The sequence below is a fragment of the Camelina sativa genome, chromosome 20 (assembly GCF_000633955.1).
Source record: "Camelina sativa cultivar DH55 chromosome 20, Cs, whole genome shotgun sequence".
Taxonomy (NCBI): domain Eukaryota; kingdom Viridiplantae; phylum Streptophyta; class Magnoliopsida; order Brassicales; family Brassicaceae; genus Camelina; species Camelina sativa.
Genome location: NC_025704.1, coordinates 19980845 through 19999294, shown reverse-complemented (window position 1 = coordinate 19999294; position 18450 = coordinate 19980845). Strand labels below are relative to the sequence as shown.

General features: G+C 38.1%; 2 protein-coding genes and 1 long non-coding RNA gene across 3 annotated transcripts; 1 reads left to right on the top strand and 2 right to left on the bottom strand.

Annotated features, from left to right (window-relative positions):
- Positions 5050-5995, bottom strand: LOC109131224. Its single transcript, XM_019241917.1, has 3 exons — positions 5803-5995; positions 5373-5578; positions 5050-5301 (listed from the first exon to the last, which is right to left on the bottom strand). The coding sequence occupies exons 1-3, from the start codon at positions 5993-5995 to the stop codon at positions 5050-5052; spliced, it is 651 nt and encodes a 216-aa protein (XP_019097462.1).
- On the bottom strand, positions 10237-11966 carry LOC104771297 (protein WAVE-DAMPENED 2-like). Its single transcript, XM_010495801.2, has 6 exons — positions 11838-11966; positions 11319-11488; positions 11095-11235; positions 10915-10986; positions 10730-10840; positions 10237-10638 (listed from the first exon to the last, which is right to left on the bottom strand). The coding sequence occupies exons 2-6, from the start codon at positions 11478-11480 to the stop codon at positions 10513-10515; spliced, it is 612 nt and encodes a 203-aa protein (XP_010494103.1). The 5' UTR covers positions 11481-11488; positions 11838-11966; the 3' UTR covers positions 10237-10512.
- On the top strand, positions 16775-18122 carry LOC104771296. Its single transcript, XR_764783.2, has 4 exons — positions 16775-16800; positions 16997-17086; positions 17535-17594; positions 17703-18122. It is a non-coding gene; the product is annotated as an uncharacterized LOC104771296 (long non-coding RNA).

Here is an 18450-nt window from a genome sequence, read left to right as displayed (position 1 = left end):
AATCCTGTGAGATTTTGAGAGATTTGGAGAGAGAGAGATCTGCTTTGTGNTAAGAAGTAAGTTCTTGAGTCAGGTAAATGAAGAGTGCGAATAAGAATCTTCAGCACTTGAGTGAGTTCCCAGTTTTCAAACCTCTTTCACAGGTCTAAGCTTATGTTTTGTTTGAGGTCAAGCAAAGGCTAAGTCTAGGGGAGTTGATATATCATGGTTTTTGTGGTTTTTAACCATGATATAAGGAGTCTTTTAGTGTCTTTTGATGTATTTCTAGGATGTTTTGGAGACTTTGCAGGTATTCTAGGATTTTAGCATGGATAGAGCAAAGTGTAGCAATTTGGATCAGTTTGGAGCAATAATTTGGAGGAAATCAACTTGGAATCAATCAGAGGAGATGGTGTCGATCGACACCAGCCTTGGTGTCGGTCGACACCCCTGTTAGCCGCAAGACGACTCAAGTTTTGGAAGTTTTACAAATCTGCCCCAAAGTTTTCCATAATTGCAACACAAATCTTTGACATGTTTTAGGACATATAAATAGTATTTTTAGGTTTTACAAACCATTAAGTTGTTTTCTAGCAATTATTATTTTTTCTGCAATCCTGTGAGATTTTGAGAGATTTGGAGAGAGAGAGATCTGCTTTGTGGAGAAGAATTCTTGAACTCTCTTTTACTCTTTTAATCTCTATTGCTTATTATTCAGAATTATGTTTTGTTCTTAATTGAATATGTCTGAGTAGTTTGCTTGTTAGGTTCAGGGTTTTTCATAGGGTTTTTATGAATTATTAGATCTGTTTTTTTAGGATTCAATATCTTTCTAGATCTTCATCATAGGTTGTTCTTAATGCTAGATCTTTGATTAGTCATCTGGATTTAGATCTTAGGATTATTGATTGATATGAGAATATAATTGATTTCCTGATTGCTTGAATCCTAATTTATTTATTGATTTAATAATTTGTAATTTCCTGAGAAATTTCCTAAACCTAGCTTTTTGATCCATTGAATTTTCACAGCTTTATATAATATTATGCATTGTTATTTCAATTCAAATTAATTTGTTTAGCATAATTAAAAAAACTCTATAATTTATTGTGTAGTCTTGAGTCCTTGTGGAATTTGACCCCTAAGTTCTGCATTGATCTCTTAATTTGAGGGAGTAGCTCTAGAGTAAATTTGAGCATATCAAAGCGTAAGCAAACGGATTTGCTTAGTGGAGCGGTCGTCCCATCTCACTAGGCTCAGTCCAGAAAACGCATTCAAACAATCAGTTCAACAAGTCAATCATGCAAGTCATAAACATAGCATACCGTCAAGAAAATTATCGGAACCACCATCGATTAATCATCAAGACATTATCGCGATAAATAACATAAAACATGACAAGCAAGCAATCAAAGACTTCAATAAATCTATGCAAGAAACGACTCTAGACTCGGCCACGGTCACGCACTCACCTTACGCACTAGGAAACAGATTCTGACACCTCTTGTAGCGATTTTCTCGAACAGCTGGAGCCGCTCTCGATCAGATAACACTAACCATCGGAAACTACATAACAGTACAGATCAATGTTCCCATTCAGATAGTTCTCGGTAAAATATCACTAAACACAAAGTTCTGCCGACACTTACAAAGATTTCTCGACCAACGCCTTAGATCCTCGTCAGCCGCTCTCGGATTCTCGACTAACCCTCGAACAAAAGGCTTAGATCTCTCTATCTGGTTGCTTTAGGAGTTCTTATGCGTCAAAACCCTAACAAATGGTCGACTGTCTATATATAGGGTCACATTTCCATGAGAAGCCCTAGCTCCAAAATATCGCGTATCCTTCTTGCCACGTCAACCATTGAGCCAACGTGCGTGGCCCATTAAACTGGCCCATGAACCCTTGTATCACCGATGGCCTCTCGGTAATGGCCCATCGATCGATCGATCGATCGATCGATCGATCGATCGATCCCTCTCTCGATCGCGTACAGACAATCCTGTCCGAAAGTACCGCGAAACGATAGCCTTCCGACAACAATGTCCGACAAATCTGCACTATCCAAAAATCCCGATAAATTCTCGATAGATCCCATTTCTACTTTGCACATTCGAATTGCCATCAGCTAACAGTCCAATGACCCTTCATCGACCATTCATCGACCATTCATCGACCATTTATCGACCATCCATCGACCATCCATCGATCATTCATCGACCATCGACCTTTCCTCGACCTTTCTTCGACCATCGACCTTTCCTCGACCTTTCTTTGACCAAGCCGTTTAACTTATGTATAAATTTGACCAAGGTTCGACCAGGGTATCCATTAAACCGTCCAAGGTACGCTGGAGATGGGCGTTACAGCTCTCCCCCACTTAGAATCTATTCGCCCTCAAATCTAGGATTTCTGTTTTGATACTTCCCGCTTCTCAAACCATTGACTAGAAGTTTACCTTCATCACCTCTTCTGGTTCCCAAGTAGTTTATTCTTCTCCATCACAATCTCACACTACTTGAATCAATTTGACTTTCTTCTTCTGATCCGTTCTCAGCTTTGTTCCTATGATTCAGACTGGTATCCCAATGATAGTCAAATTCTCTTGCAAATCTAGTGGAGGCTCGGAGGCAACATTCTCCCGGTGCGTTATGCATTTCCTTAGCATAGACACATGAAACACTTTGTGAAATGCAGCCATCGCCGGTGGCAACTCTAACCGGTACGCAACTGATCCAATTCTTTCTAGAATCCGGTACGGTCCCATGTACCGCAGGGTGAGTTTTGGGTTCAAGGCAGCGCGGTCCTTACCCTTGTAGGTAACTGTCTTGAGATAAACCATATCCCCAACTTGAAATTCTAACTCTCTCTGACGCTTATCCGCATAGCTCTTCTGTCGGTTTTGTGCCTCTTTCATCTTAACATGTAAGACTTTGATTATTTCAGTTGTTTCCTCAACAAAGTCCCTGCCATAGATACTTCGCTCCCCCACTTGCGTCCAACACAGCGGCGTTCGACAAGGTCGCCCATACAACGCTTCATATGGTGACATTCCAATACTTGCTTGATAGCTATTGTTATAGGCAAACTCCGCCAAATGCAAGTAGTCCTTCCAATTCCCACCCCAGTCAAGAACACTAGCTCTCAACAAATCCTCTAGTGTTTGAATAGTACGCTCGGACTGCCCGTCCGTTTGTAGGTGATGCGTTGTACTCATGTTAATCTGTGTACCAAACCGTTTCTGAAGTGCCTTCCAAAATGTCGTAGTAAACTTGGAGTCGCGGTATGATACTATACTGGCCGGCACTCCATGATACCGCACAATGTTCTCCACATACAGCTCCGCAAGCTTCTCTGCACCATCTTTCTTATTCATCGCAATGAAATGCGCAGACTTTGTTAGCCGATCAACAATAACCCATATCGAATCCTTCTTGTCGCACACAAGCAAACCAGTGACAAAATCCATGGTGATCATGTCCTATTTCCATTCAGGAATTGGCAAACTTTGCAACAGCCCTCCTGGAACTTGATGTTCCGCCTTAACCCTTTGACAGGTTGGACAAGCTGCAAACTCGATACATTTTTGTTGATCTTGGGTGTATCAAGAACTTAGATTGGTGTGCTTCCTTCAGAATTCCTTTCCGCAATTCCTTATCCTTCGGAACACACACTCGACCATTCACTATGATTGTCCCATTGTTTGAAGTCTGAAATTTGGCCTTATCATTCTTTGACAACTTAATCGGTTCGTCGTCCTTTTCATGTGCTAGCCGGACGCGGGTCAATAAATCAGCTTGGTCCGCGGCTCCCAAGCCCAACGGTTCCAATTTATCTGTCAATGCTTCTAAGCACAAGGTTCCAACTATGCTAACCAGATTTTCCATATCTTTCTCCATAGTCGTGGCCATTCTCTTCCGAATCAATGCGTCGGCCAAGAGGTTTGCCTTACCCGGATGGTAGGCGATTTCAATGTCGTAGTCAGCCACTAGCTCCATCCATCTTTGCTGTCGCAAGTTCAACTCTTCTTGCGTGAAGATGTATTTCAAATTTTTATGATCCGTAAAGACTTGAACTTTCCCACCATAAAGGTAAGATCACCAAATCTTCAAAGCAAACACTACGGCCGCCATCTCAAGATCATGCGTAGGGTAATTCTCCTCATCTTTCCTCAGCTGTCGCGACGCATAAGCGATTACTTTGCCATGTTGCATTAACATGCATCCTAGTCCCCTTCTAGATGCATCTGTGTAGACCACATATGGCTCATTTGGTTCCGGTAATACCAACACCGATGCACTTGTCAGCATTTCCTTTAGCTTTACAAAGCTATTTTCACAATCAGCCGACCACACAAAATGGTACATCTTTACCCGTCAACTTCTTCATTGGTTGCGCCATGCTTGCAAATCCCTTAACAAAACGTCGGTAATAGCCAGCCAAACCCAGGAAACTCCTTATCTTAGACGCGTTCTGCTATCTAGGCCAGTCCGCCTTTGACTTAATCTTTTCATGATCGACGGACACTCCTTTATATCCAACACCACATCGCCCAAAAATCTGATTTCTTTCTGCCAAAAGCTGCACTTACTTAGCTTGGCGAACAACTTATGCTCTCTTAGCTTACTCATCACTTTAATTAAGTGAACACCGTGATCCTCCGGGTTCCTTGAGTAGAACAATATGTCATTGATAAAAAAGATAGCAAACTCGTCCAAGTATTCCTGGAATACGTTATTCATCAGCTTCATAAAAGCCACATGCGCATTGGTCAGCCCAAATGACATGACAACAAATTCATAGTGTCCATACCTTGTCTGAAAGGCCGTCTTGCGGATATCCGACTCTTCTATCGGAATTTGTTGATAGCCTGAAGCCAAATCTATCTTCAAGAAACAAGTAGCGCCTCGGAGTTGGTCCAGCAACTCGTCAATCCTTGGAAGCGGATACTTATTTTTCACCGTCACTCTGTTCAGTCTACGATAGTCAATGCAAAGTCTGAAGGTGCCATCCTTCTTCTTCACAAAGAGTACCGGTGCGCCCCATGGTGAACTACTCGGTCTTACAAATCATTTCTCCATCAGCTCACTTAGTTGCTTTTTCAATTCGGCCATCTCAGCCGGTGACATCCAATAAGGAGCCTTAGAGATAGGTGTTGTCTCTGGTTCCAACTCGATGGTAAATGAATCCAAACGCGTTGGTGGTAAACCAGTCAATGCTCTGAATACATCCTTAAATTCCCGTACCACCGGAATGTCCTTGAGTTCATCATCCAAACCAACTTCAACTGTAGTGATCAAAGCCAAATACGCTTCACGGCCCTTCTCAATCATTTTCTCCGCTTTTCTGTGACAATCAAGCTTCCCTATACCGGTTGAATCCCTCGATAAACCAGCATTCCCTTAGCAGTCTCGAAGAGAACTCTCCCTCGGTGGCAGTCCAAGTACGCCATATATTTGTCGAGCCAATCCATTCCTAGGATAACATCGTGAGCTTTCACTTGGAAAATCTTCAAGTCCGCTGGCATGTCCAATCCACCAATCATCACTGAGATGTTTCGAACTATCCCATAAGTCATCATCACTTGACCACCAGCCGCTTGAACCAATCAAAAATTATCCCTAGGTTCCTTTAAGAACCCACCTTTTCCGATCATCTCCGGGCATACAAAACAATGTGATGCACCGGAGTCGAACAAGACATGGGTTCCACACCACCCATGATTATGGTCCCTACACATTCACCTAGAATGCTAAGAACTAACGCGACAAGCAACAAGCAATTCCACACAAAAATTTGCTAAGGTAAGTGATAGGACTTACCAGTGATCGGATGAGAAGTGCTTGGCTCAATAGACTCCTCGAAGATGGAATAAAACCTTGGCATTAAAGCTTGCCTCTTCAATGGAGGTGGCAATGGCAGCGACTCATTTGCCCTTTTCCGAGTTTGCTGCCCAAGCTTCGGACAGATCGGCCTTAAGTGACCAGGATCACCGCAATTGTAACACACTCGCATGTCAGCAACTCTCTCCCTCTCTGGACAGTCAGTTATCTTGTGGTTCTTGCTACCACATCAAAGACACTCCCCAGTAAGGAGTCTGCACGTACCAGAGTGAACCTTTTAACAAGTGGAGCACACTCGGTTTCCTAAGAAACCCTTTTTCCCCCAGCTTTTCTTTTGTCCGGCACCGTTCTCTGGTTTACCTTGCTATACCGTCGGGGTTGACACGTGCTTAAACACCATCTTTGCTTCCTCTACAAGACCATCTTCTAGCATCGCCGCCTTTTTCACAAGTTTGGAAAGGGTCGCATAGTTACAAATCATGCAAAGGTTGCGAACATCTATCCTTATCCCTCGTAGGAATCGGCAAACCTGAACCTGCTCTTCCTCCATTTCATGTCCCCAATACCTCTTAAGGTGATTAAACTCAGCTTCATATTCCCTCATAGTCATTGTCCCTTGGCGCAAGTCCAAGAACTCAGTTTCAAGCCGGTCACGCACTTCTTGTGGGAAGTACTTAGCTTGAAACATGTCCCAGAAAGTTTTCCACGAACAGTTCAGATTCGGCAACTGATTGGCTACACCTAAACCACCAAGTATGTGATTCATCAGCCAAGTAATGAACAACAATGTCCTTTTGATACTCCTGTGGACACCAAACAGGACTAAAGTTCCTCTCAAGCCGACTTCTCCATTCATCCGCCTCAATAGGCTTTGCACCACCAGAGAAGTACTTAGTTCCCAATTTCAGCATATGGAACTTCTGGTACCGCGGGTGGCACATTCCGCACTGGTGGATTTGCAGCTGGTTGTGGAGCCAATCTTTCCAAGATTTGCGCCAACACTCCCAAACTTGTCCCATTTCAACTTGTGCACCACAACCATTGCCGACAACATTACCGCCCGTACCGTTGCCAACACCGTTGCCAGCAGTACCATTGCTAGAACCGTTACGGGTATTCCTCACCATCTGCAAATACCATGTTTGACACTAAGTGAGTTCCAATACTAACTTATTTCACACTCACACAACAACCAGTCTTACCGTGAGACATTAGGCTTCGGAAGGATGGATGTTTTATGCTAGACTGTCCTAGAATCGACCATGCTCTGATACCAATTGAAATACCCTAACCCATTTAATATTTTACCGACCACGATACACGATGATAGTCACACAGGTTAGATACTTAGTCGGTGTTACTGCTCTGATTCACTTAACATTTTTTTCCGGCGATGGTTCGATTAGAAAAGTCTTAAATGCATAAAACAGATTAATTGAATTTAAATCAGGGTTCTAGTACAACGGCAAGTTTGCTAATAAACTATTACATCGTTTTATCATACTAGACCAAAAGATAAACTATCCAAATCCACCATCCTTCCTTTCCACGCCTTAGTACCACGAGCTGGTTCAGCCACTTTCGTTAGCATCAAAGTAATTTTCTTTTCCTACAACCAAAGGAGGCGTAAGCAAACGGATTTGCTTAGTGGAGCGGTCGTCCCGTCTCACTAGGCTCAATCCAGAAAACACATTCAAACAATCGATTCAACAAGTCAATCATGCAAGTCATAAACATAACATACCGTCAAGACAATTATCGGAACCACCATCGATTAATCATCAAGACATTATCGCGATAATAACATAAAACTTGACAAGCAAACAATCAAAGACTTCGATAAATCTATGCAAGAAACGACTCTAGACTCGGCCACGGTCACGCACTCACCTTACGCACTCAGACACAAATTCTGACACCTCTTATCGCGATTTTCTCGAACAGCTGGAGCCACCCTCGATCAGATCTCTCGATCAGATAACACTAACCACTGGAAACTACATAACAGTACAGATCAACGTTCCCATTCAGATAGTTCTCGGTAAAATATCGCTAAACACAAAGTTCAGCCGACACTTACCCAGATTTCTCGACCAACGCCTTAGATCCTCGTCAGCCGCTCTCGGATTCTTGACTGTAACATCCGCAAACTAAAACTCTGCGTTTTGGGGATGGGTGTCTGTCGACACCAAGGGTAGTGTTAATCGACACCATTAAATTTTGGTTCGACCAGTTCGATTTAATTACCAATTTGGATCGGTTTGGTTTAAGAAAAACCATTGGACCGAGGTATTTAAGTGGATTGTTGACATAAGGGTTTTGGAAAGTTGTTTTCTATCGCCGCTTAGAGTTTTTTTGAGGAAAAAGAGAGAAAAGAAGCGTTCTTGAGTTTTTGGGAGGATTGGTGAGATTTCTTGGCTGTTCTTGGGAGATCTGAAGCTAGGAAGGTGCTAGAAGCTTGCTAGGAGGGTTAAATTCGTTGCTGTTGGTCAGAATCTTCGTGCAAAGAGGTGAGTGCATGACCATGGCTGATCTAAACCTGAGATTTCATTTGTCTTGCTTGTTTGGTATTGTTTGTGGTGTTTTCTTGCTTGTTATGGTTGCTATAGGGTTCCTACGGATTCATATAGCTTTGGGATTGAGTATTGGAAGGATTGGAGGTGATGGGAAGCGGGATTCGACTCTCGGGTTCGAGCGGTTTGTGATTGCATAGTCAGTGTCGATCGACACCAGGAGGGTGTCGGTCGACACCAGAGAGCAGCATCGGTCGACACTGTGGGGTAGTGTCGGTCGACACCGAGTGCCAATATCGATCAACACTTGGCTGGTGTCGGTCGACACCTCCCTTCCAGCGAGACTATGTTTGCTTCCTGGTTTGTTTGCTTTGTTTGTTGATTGTTTTGGACATTGCTATCTCAGTTGCTTGTGTGTATAGCCCAGTAGATGGGAGGATTGCCTCACTGAGTGTTTATTAAATACTCATGCATCTCAATTTGTGTTTGTAGTGCAGGTAAAGGCAAAGTGTGATCGTGGAATCAAGGCAATAAAGAGGAGGATGTTCTAGGGACTCGATTGGTTGTTGTATGGCATTGATAGCTTGCAAGAGTTGGGTCATTAGAACATTGCTAGGTTGCTGGTTCTATGTTTCCTGTTGTTTGGTCATTGGATATTTGCTATGTTTTAATATTGGTTATTTAATTATTGGATATTTATTGGTTTAATGTTATTGTTGTGTTATCCGCGGTTGTGTGATTGTGGTTAGGTGGCTAATGGGTATGGGACCACTAGTTGTATAGTATTTAATATTATTATTATTATTTATTATTTAAAAAAAAGTGGGTCGGGTCGTTTCATCGACTAACTCTCGAACAAAAGGCTTAGATCTCTCTATATGTGACCATTAGTTGTAGAATATTTATTATTATTATTATTATTATTATTATTATTATTATTATTATTATTATTATTATTATTATTATTTATTATTTTAAAAAAATGGGTCGGGTCGTTTCATCGACTAACTCTCGAACAAAAGGCTTAGATCTCTCTATCTGGTTGCTTTCGGAGTTCTTATGCGTGAAAGCCCTAACAAATGATTGGCTGTCTATATATAGGGTCGCATTTCCACGAGAAGCCCTAGCTCCAAAAGATCGCGTATCTTTCTTGCCACGTCAACCATCGAGCCAACGTGTGTGGCCCATTAAACTGGCCCATGAATCCTTGTATCACCGATGGCCTCTCGGTAATGGCACATCGATCGACCGATCCATCGATCCCTCTCTTGATCGCGTACCGACAATTCTGTCCGAAAGTACCGCAATACGATAGCCTTCCGACAACAATGTCCGACAAATCCGCACTGTCAAAAAATCCCAATAAATTCTCAATAGATCCCATTTCTACTTCGCACATTCGGATTTCCAGCAGCTAACAGTCCATCGGCCCTTCATCGACCATCGACCTTTCCTCGACCTTTCTTCGACCATCGACCATTCCTCGACCTTTCTTCGACCAAATCGTTTAACTTATGTACAAATTCGACCAAAGTTCGACCAGGGTACCCATTAAACCGTCCAAGGTACGCTGGAGATGAGCATTACAGTTTTCATAGTAGGTTCCTCACGTTGAAATGGTTTACAGTTTATGGTTAACAGTTCGGTTTGGGCGAACCGAACAGAGAACGGATCACTAAGACACTAAACTTGTCAAACAGTTTAGCTCTCTTTACCGAATTCAGACCCAAAAACAAAATCTTTGGTTCGGTCCAGCTCTCTTCAAAGATTTTGTAGCTATCAAGCTATATTGTATAAATTTCAGTGAGATGACAATTATACCATTTTCTATTCTACTATAGTACTATTCTATTCAACTATCAAGTAGCAACAAAGGAATTATAACTCCATACAAATCAACGACCAATATAATCGATGCAAACTTTATATCCAAGATTCCTCAACACTTAAAATATACAATTTCATATTAAAACGTTACGTAAAATTAAAACCGAAATCAAGTAGAGACAGACGTGAAAAACAAAACAAAACAATCAATACTCGTTTTGAGGAGCACAACTGTGAAACAGAACAAATACCAGAATTAACCGGAAATAAAAGCTTGGTATACTCCGGTCCAGTAAAGTTAGGTAATAGAAACATCTTCCTCCATGGATTCTTCTTGAGGGCTTCAACCTTATTCTACCACGCTGTGGCTGTTCTGTGAGTTTGAATTCTCTTCACCATTCGTACTAATCGCATCGCTGCAACTCTTTCTCCGGGACAGATTGAGTTTCGGCGACTTAGGACGCGTCAATGGATACTACATTTAATTATCGTTGAACATAAGTTTGCTTGTCGCACAAGAAAACAAGTGAGATCATCTTAAATCCTAACATAGATGAGAGACTTACCTTCTTGAGCTCTGGTCTCGCGGGAGGTCCTTGATAATAGAAATCAGGAACGGGATTAGCCTTAAACTTGAGGTTTTTCCGAAGCTGTTTAATAGCTGCTTCTTGTTCTTCCTGCAAATTTGTGTTTCCCATTTTAGATTTTCAGAAAACATTTTTCTTGATTTAGTTACTAAAAAGATTCTTGCCTTTTGCCTTTGTTCAAGCTCGATCCTTTCAGCTTCAAGTGCTTGGTGTTTCTCTTCAAGCTTTTGGTAATACTAAAATCACAAAAAGACTTTAAAAATAAGAACAAAACAGAATATAACTAACTTATTATATATTATCTGTTAGGTTATTAGTAAATGTAGTAGACACAATTGAACTACCTCTTTGCGTTTCTCAGCGCGCTGTGCACTCCTAAATCGTGGAGCGGTTCCATGAGTTACTTTCGACTTTGCATTCTTTAACGAAGAAGCAACAGAACAATCATCTTCTTCATGATCCAAATGCTTCTTCTTCACATCATTCTGATATAATCAAGAACAGAAAGAGTGAAAAAAACCACTTTCAAATCTCAATTCATTATCATCCCTTCTCTTTAATACAATACCTTTGTGATTACACTAGAAGATCTATGATTTTGAGAGAGAGAATTCTCCTCAGTGCATTCCTTAACCTCATAATCTTCTTCCTCTGCAGCTATCTTGGGAGACACGTGAACCCTTTCATTAGATGCATCGGTGCTCACCGACCCAACAACTTCTCTTCTCATTTCAACTACTGCCAGTATTCACCAAAATTAAAAACAATGATTCCAAATTAAATTTTGAACAAATTTATGTTAAATTCCATTTTAATTAACTCCAAACGCTAAAGGTTTGAAATCTGTTGTTTTCCAATATTTAAACCAAGATTAGGTTGCTGATTATCTGAATTTCGTCAGAATCAGAAAAGAAATGACCAGCAAAATTCACATAAACCCACAGAAATTGGATAATAGATAGAACTCTTTCAAAAACAATTTGAGTAGAAAGGATTAAGAAATGAAATCACATTTTCCTCGAACAAAATAGATAAATAGGGGGAGAAAAAAAAATGGAAACAAAGAAATGTGATATAATCTTCTTACAAGATCTTGTCTGATTGAACAATAATTCTTGATAAGCCTACAGTTTCCGATCTGCCGTTCAGACAAGAACAAAAGATTTTTTTTTTTTTTTATCTCTCTCAAGAAAATAAAGATTGGTTCTGTTTTCGTGCGGTGACTGTTTTGGAAGTGTGTTGGTTTGTTAGCTGTTGGATATATATTGGCTCTGTTTTTTCTTTTTGTTTTTTTTTGTATAATTTCCTTTAACAGCTTTCGTCTATTTCTAGTAATTTTTAATTCTAAATATAAATTCTTGGGAATGAAATATACGAAAAGATGATTGTTCAGCCAAAAATAAAAGGTTGTTGATGAATAGAAACTTAATTTTTTATCAATTGAAACTTATAGTCACGTTTCTTTTTTTGCTTTCTGAACTGAAAAATGATATTTAAAACAGTCAAAGATAATTGCATTTTTATCTTAATTTATATGTGTCGACAAAGTTGAATTGAAAAATTGTCGCGTAATATAAAACATCCTCGGATAACATGTGAAAACTTCTTTTGCTTTTGTCGTGCTTTTGAGTTCGCGTCGTCAATGTTGACGACGTTAGCTAACGCCAACACAAGGGATAGAACACCCAACGACCCGATTCTTATGATCTCGAATCTATCTTTGGGTCCTCTTGTCTTTAGCTTTTAAAAATTTCTACAACTTTTTGGGTACTTTGTTTCGAAATCTTTTTTTTTAGCGTTGAATTGTGGCTTAGAATCTTGCTGACAGACAAAATAGAGCTAGACTACAAATTTTGTGATTGAAAGAGATGAAAACTTTAAATGGTCGACACAAAGAAGATATCCACGTTTTTTTTTTTTTAAAATCAATTTGGTTTTGGGAAAAAACTACCAAAAAAATCCTATCTTGTTTTAGTTTAGTAATTACTACAAAAAAAAAATGGTTTCACATCATTTATATATTATATTTGTATCATGTTTAAATGATGCTAAAAAAATGTTGCAAGTCTTAAATCATTTTTACTAAATTTTTATATATAAAATATTTGCATTATTTATCAAAACTAATGTTAAATATTTATATTATTTCAGAAAAATTGATGTTAAAATGAATATTATAATAAATTATATGAAAATAATTTTTTAGTATAATATTTAACTATTTATATTTGAATCATATTTGTTTATTATATATTCATTTGATAATTTACCTATATTCTATGTCATTTTTCAAAAATACCCTTCTATGCTGTCTATTTTCAAAACACACTTTTTAATATATAAAATAAATAAATTCTAAACTCTAAACCCCAAATACTAAACCCTACCCCTTAAAACTATACTCTAAATATAAATTAGAGAATCCAAATCTCAGAAAAAAAAATTAAAAATTAATTTAATATATTGTAATTGTGTAAAAGAGGGGAAAAATGAAAATGTTCAAAAAAAAATTATTTTTGAAAAAGGTATCTCAAAAAAGATATTTCTAACAAATTCTCTTATATTGTATTTATGATGGGATCCACGCAAATAGTTGTTATCCCATTAAAGATGTACGACTAAGTTAAGAGAATATATTAATTAGGAGAGCATTTTTTTATACAGCGGATGTGGGATATAAGCTATTCTGTTTTCTTTTTTTCTTTTTTTCTCAATTTAAATTTTAGTTTTAGTCGATTAAAGAGTAACATAATATTTTTTTTCTTTTAGTTCAGTTAATATATTAATTTGACACATAATTTTACTAGCAACATTTTTTAAATGATGTAAATTTTGGATCATTTTTCTAAGTGATGTTAATAGAAATTAATAAATACATCAATTATTAAGTGAAGTAAATTTATATATTTTGTTTCATTATTTTAAAAGTGATGTAAATTATTTAAATTTGCATCAATTATAATGAAATGATGTCATAAAAATATCAAATCAATTATTGTAACCGATGTAAAATTATAATTTTTATATCAATTATTGAAAAGTAATTTGAAATAATATCACTTAGTTTTGTGATACTATTTAAGTGATACAATATGTTTGTTTTTTTTGTAGTATAACTTTGTATCATAAATAAATTTAGATCATCTAAAAACCAAAAGTATATAAAAATGAAAAATATTTAGATTCATTTTTAGAGATGAACCTTACCTTCCTATTCACCACTTATTAGCTTAACATAACTAATGAAAATAGAGTAATATACCAAGTAATACTATGTTGGTACCGAGTCTGTCAGCCCGTTCAACACAGATGCGGAAGTCGGTGTAATATTCGTGAACCAAATTGGGAATTTTGGGGATGGGTGTCGATCGACACCAAGGGTAGTGTTGATCGACACCAGCTATTTCTGGTTCGACCAGATCGTTTTAAATCGTCGAATTGGAGTGGTTTGGTTTAATGGGATTTCCAAACCGGGATACATATGTAAGAAGTCGACCAAAAGGGTTTTGGAAAAGTGTTTTGTCGCTGTTTAGAGAGAGTTAGAGGGATAAAAAGTGTTCTTGAGAGTTGGAGGCTTTTTGGAGAGATTCTTAGCTGGTTTTGAAAGATCTATTGCTGTGGAGTGAAGATTTTGTGCTAGGAACGAAGGAGAAGCCTTCTAAGGGTTGGATTCGTCGTTGTTGGGTTAGAAGTTTCTTCAAAAGAGGTAAGTGCATGACCATGACTTATCTAAGCTTGATAATTCTATGTTTTTGTGTTCTTTGAGTTGCTTGATTAATTCCTTGCTTGCTTGTGGTCGATTTGGGGTTTCTATGGCCTTTTGTGGCTTGTGGAAGAGTTTGGAATGCTTGGGAAACATTTGGAGGCAGAGATGTGCAATGGAGCATCGAGGAAGACGATCTTCGGCATCAGTGTTGATCGACACCATTAGTGTGTTGGTCGACACTAGAGTGAGGACGGCTCGGGAAATCTATGGAGTGTCGATCGACACTATGTGGAAGTGTCGGTCGACACAACTAGAGTTTTCGGGAGGTGTCAAGCAGGTTTCGGTCGACACCAGTTTGTCAGTGTCGATCGACACTACTATGATGTCGGTCGACACCAACCTTCGTACGCGGTCGATTATCACTTGTTTTTCCTGATTTGATTGTATTGGTTGGATGATTGTTTGACATTGGATTCTCAAATGCTTGTGTGTATAGCCCAGTAGATTGGAGGATTGTCTCACTAAGTATTTGTGATAATACTTACGCATCTCAATTGTTGTTTGTGGTGTGCAGGTATGTGACGTGGAATCATGGCGATGAGGAGGAGGATGATCTAGGGTCTCGTTTGTGTGTTCATGGTTATGTTATTGGAAACTTGGATATAATTATGCTAGGTTGCTGGTTTATATTGGTTATGATTGATACTGTATTTATATAAATTTAGAGTTGGTTTGGTTTGTCTTCCGCTGTGCATATTGATTTGTTGTTGGTTTATTGTTCGAATTGTAATTAAATATTGTGGAGTATTTAATTATATTATTATTACTATAAGAAAATGGGTCGGGTCGCTTCAGTCGGTCAGCCCGACTTAAAGAAGAGTGATAGTGCGTCCCATTAAGATATGAAGGTCCAATCCAGAAGAATGGATGAGGGATTCGCCGAGCTGAGGGCCACCTCAGAGTTCGGATCAGCAAGGGCGTAACAAGTGGGATTTGATTACAATTTGCAGTAAATGAAACGCCAAATTAACGGAGGAGAATCCGTACTAATTTAATGATTGTAGTGATAGTATAAAAGAGATAGATCAAATTGTAAGATGGTGCCTCAAATATCAATAAAAACACACAACTTTTCAATTCACTTCGGAAAGTCTTACGGTCAGTTCAGAACTAGGACGGTTGATAGCGCCTCCGTTCCCAAATCACTTCGACGTTGTGAAATTGATTCTCCAATCCCACATACTATATTAAAAAAAATCAAAACTATAATAGAGAAAAAAAAAACAGATTAAAAAAAAACAAAATCTGTATATTTTTTTAATTAAACAAGGTTAAATATCAGTTTGTTTTTACATTTTACAATCAAATGAGGTTATATATCGGTTTGGATTTATAAAAGAGCATTAGAGTTTAGATTTTACAATTAAACAAAATTAATGTCGGTTTGGATTTATGAAAGAGGATGAGGGTTTAGTCTTTACAATTAAACAAAATTATATCTCGGTTTAGATTTTTTAAAAGATTGGGGTTTTGATTTTATAACTAAAACAAAATTATATATCGATTTGGGTTTATAAAAAGTAGTCAGAGTTTTTAACAATTAAAACGAAAATATATATAGATTTTGACGTAAAAAATGAAATTATATATCGTTTTGGATTTATAAAAGACTGATTAGAGTTTTAAATTTTACAATTAAATGAAATTTTATTTTGGTTTAGGTTTGTAAAAGAGTGGCTATATGTATACTGATTTTGTTTACATAATCTGTTTTGTTTTTCTAATTTTAACTTTAATTTATTTTTAAATATAGCATGATATGGCATATTATTTTATTTTTATTTGTTAAGCTAATAAAGAGTGAATAAAGTGATTCTAGGGTAAACCCAAGTATTATCAGTAGGTAAACCCAAATATTTATTTGTCCGTAAAAGACTGACAAATATGGCAAGACGCTAAGGCCATGTTTATAGGTGGATCACCCCATGTGATATTGGGCCTTTTAAAAATAAAATTTAATGAATAGTGCCCACAAGAGCAGTCCAAGTGATTTTGAATAAGATCTGTTCTTATGGTAACGTGTCACCATTTTCCCCCAAGTTACGTTTTATTTTTTCCAAGGCTTGGAAAGTTTTGTTTTTATTTTTTCTTCGTCTCTCGCAAACCTCGAGCAGGCGAAACGGCGAGAGATTTTTTTTCCCTCACCGTCATCTCCTCTGTCCGGCCATTGAAACACCGGGGCGACTTCTAATAAGAGAGCTCAGCCAGAGCCGCCGCAATCGCTCAAGAAGAAGCCAACGGTCAAGGCTAAACTCCAGGACGATTCCGATCCCGATGATTCTAGGTCCGTTTTTTTTTGTTTTCCGCTTCGTATTCTTCTTCGTTTCTTCTCGTTTTTGCTAAATTGTGACTCGCGATTATGTTTTCCGATGAATCTAGGTCCGTTTTGTGTTTTTCGCTTCGTCTTCTTCTTCTTTGTTTCTTCTGGTTTTGGCTAAATTATGACTCGCGATTGTGTTTTCTGTGTTGATCATACGCAGCGATCTCAAAGGACTCATGTCGGCGTTGCAGAAAATCAGAGAGAAGGCGGACGAGGATGGCCGTAAGAAGAAGGAAGAAAGCATCTCCAGGTGATAATATAATCTCTTGGTTACATGTTCCTCTCCGATTAGGTTATGGAATGTTTAGTTGAATATCACCGTCACCTTAGATTTCAATTTTTTGCTATGAGATCATCGAGAAATTTATGGCGATCGTTTGATTCTATGGAGCGTTTCTTCAATTTGTTACATGAATTAATTAGTCTGGATCTTGTATTGCAAACCTAATTTTATCAACTAGATGTAGGCAGATGAAGCTAAAGGTGTTCGATCATATGCTCAAGCATTTTTATATTGGTTAATCGATCTGTTGTGCAATTGATTATGTGTATTTGATTGATAAGATATCAAGCTCGTTGTACATGGATTAGTCTGGATCTTCTATCGCAGACCAAATTTATCATGTTCTAATGCTCTTTTAAGTGTTGTTAGTTTGTTAGCTGATTCTTGCTTCAATCCTTGTATATTTTTCTGGCAGCATGTCCAATGAGGTTAATTCAAAGATTGAGGAGCTGAAGTCAAAACTTGAGAAAGAAAGGTATGTTGATGAGGACTAAGATCTGATCCTCCATGTTTTATGAGTGTTGGTTTGGAAGATGAGATACAAATGCTGATATATATTCTCTCCTTGATTTACAAACTGCAGACAAAACTTTACCAAAGCACTTTCAAAGAGTTCAAAGGAGGTCTGAACAAAGATCCGAAGATGATCGGAATGGTGTCCATTGGAGATGTGGTCCGAGCTGTGGTGAGTGAGCATCGAGAGGAGCTTCAACGCCTTAATGCGTTTATTCAGGGAGGTTACTAGATCTTGAAGATTGGTAAGACAAGAGTCACCGTTTGTTTCTGGTCTAGTGCGAGTGCCTGCTGAATCTGAAAAGCTTTTAGATCAATGTATATATGCTGTCCTGTTGTTGTTGTTGTTGTGTTCTGTTTGATGTTTGTTGTTTCGTTGTTTAACTTTCAGTTATATTAGAATCCTTCATTAACTTAAAATACAAACAAGAAATCCAAGTCCAATATATAAAACGGACAGATTTTCTAATAATTGTAATCGGTCAAAAATCTGAAACCTCATATATTGATCTTCAAACCTTCATGTGACTAAACTACATAATATTTCGGTAAATAATACTCTTTAACCTCTCTTCTGCTGTTTTCAATCCCTCAAACTTTTCATTAGTAGATGTTTAAACTGGTGTTATCTACTGCATAATATGATTGTCGAAGATGAAAAAGATTCATACACACTTTATGACGAACAAGAATTCCAATAAGCACATCGCAAACTAAAGGAGGATTTGATTGAGAATATTTGGAATAAATTTGGTCATTTGTATTAATTAAATAAAATGTTTGTCTTCTTTAATTAATTAAGTAATAATGTTTTTTTT

What these genes read in the sequence shown, in the direction of transcription:
- LOC109131224 (XM_019241917.1), bottom strand. Translation starts at nt 5,995, where the DNA reads ATGCGAGTGTGTTACAATTGCGGTGATCCTGGTCACTTAAGGCCGATC. An exon ending in CACTTCTCATCCGATCACTG is followed by an intron (nt 5,579 to 5,802) that starts GTAAGTCCTATC and finishes GATTGGTTCAAG; the next exon opens with CGGCTGGTGGTCAAGTGATG. An exon ending in AGACTGCTAAGGGAATGCTG is followed by an intron (nt 5,302 to 5,372) that starts GTTTATCGAGGG and finishes ATGATTGAGAAG; the next exon opens with GGCCGTGAAGCGTATTTGGC.
- LOC104771297 (XM_010495801.2), bottom strand. Translation starts at nt 11,480, where the DNA reads ATGAGAAGAGAAGTTGTTGGGTCGGTGAGCACCGATGCATCTAATGAA. An exon ending in GCGCTGAGAAACGCAAAGAG is followed by an intron (nt 10,987 to 11,094) that starts GTAGTTCAATTG and finishes TTGTGATTTTAG; the next exon opens with TATTACCAAAAGCTTGAAGA. An exon ending in AGCTTGAACAAAGGCAAAAG is followed by an intron (nt 10,841 to 10,914) that starts GCAAGAATCTTT and finishes ACAAATTTGCAG; the next exon opens with GAAGAACAAGAAGCAGCTAT.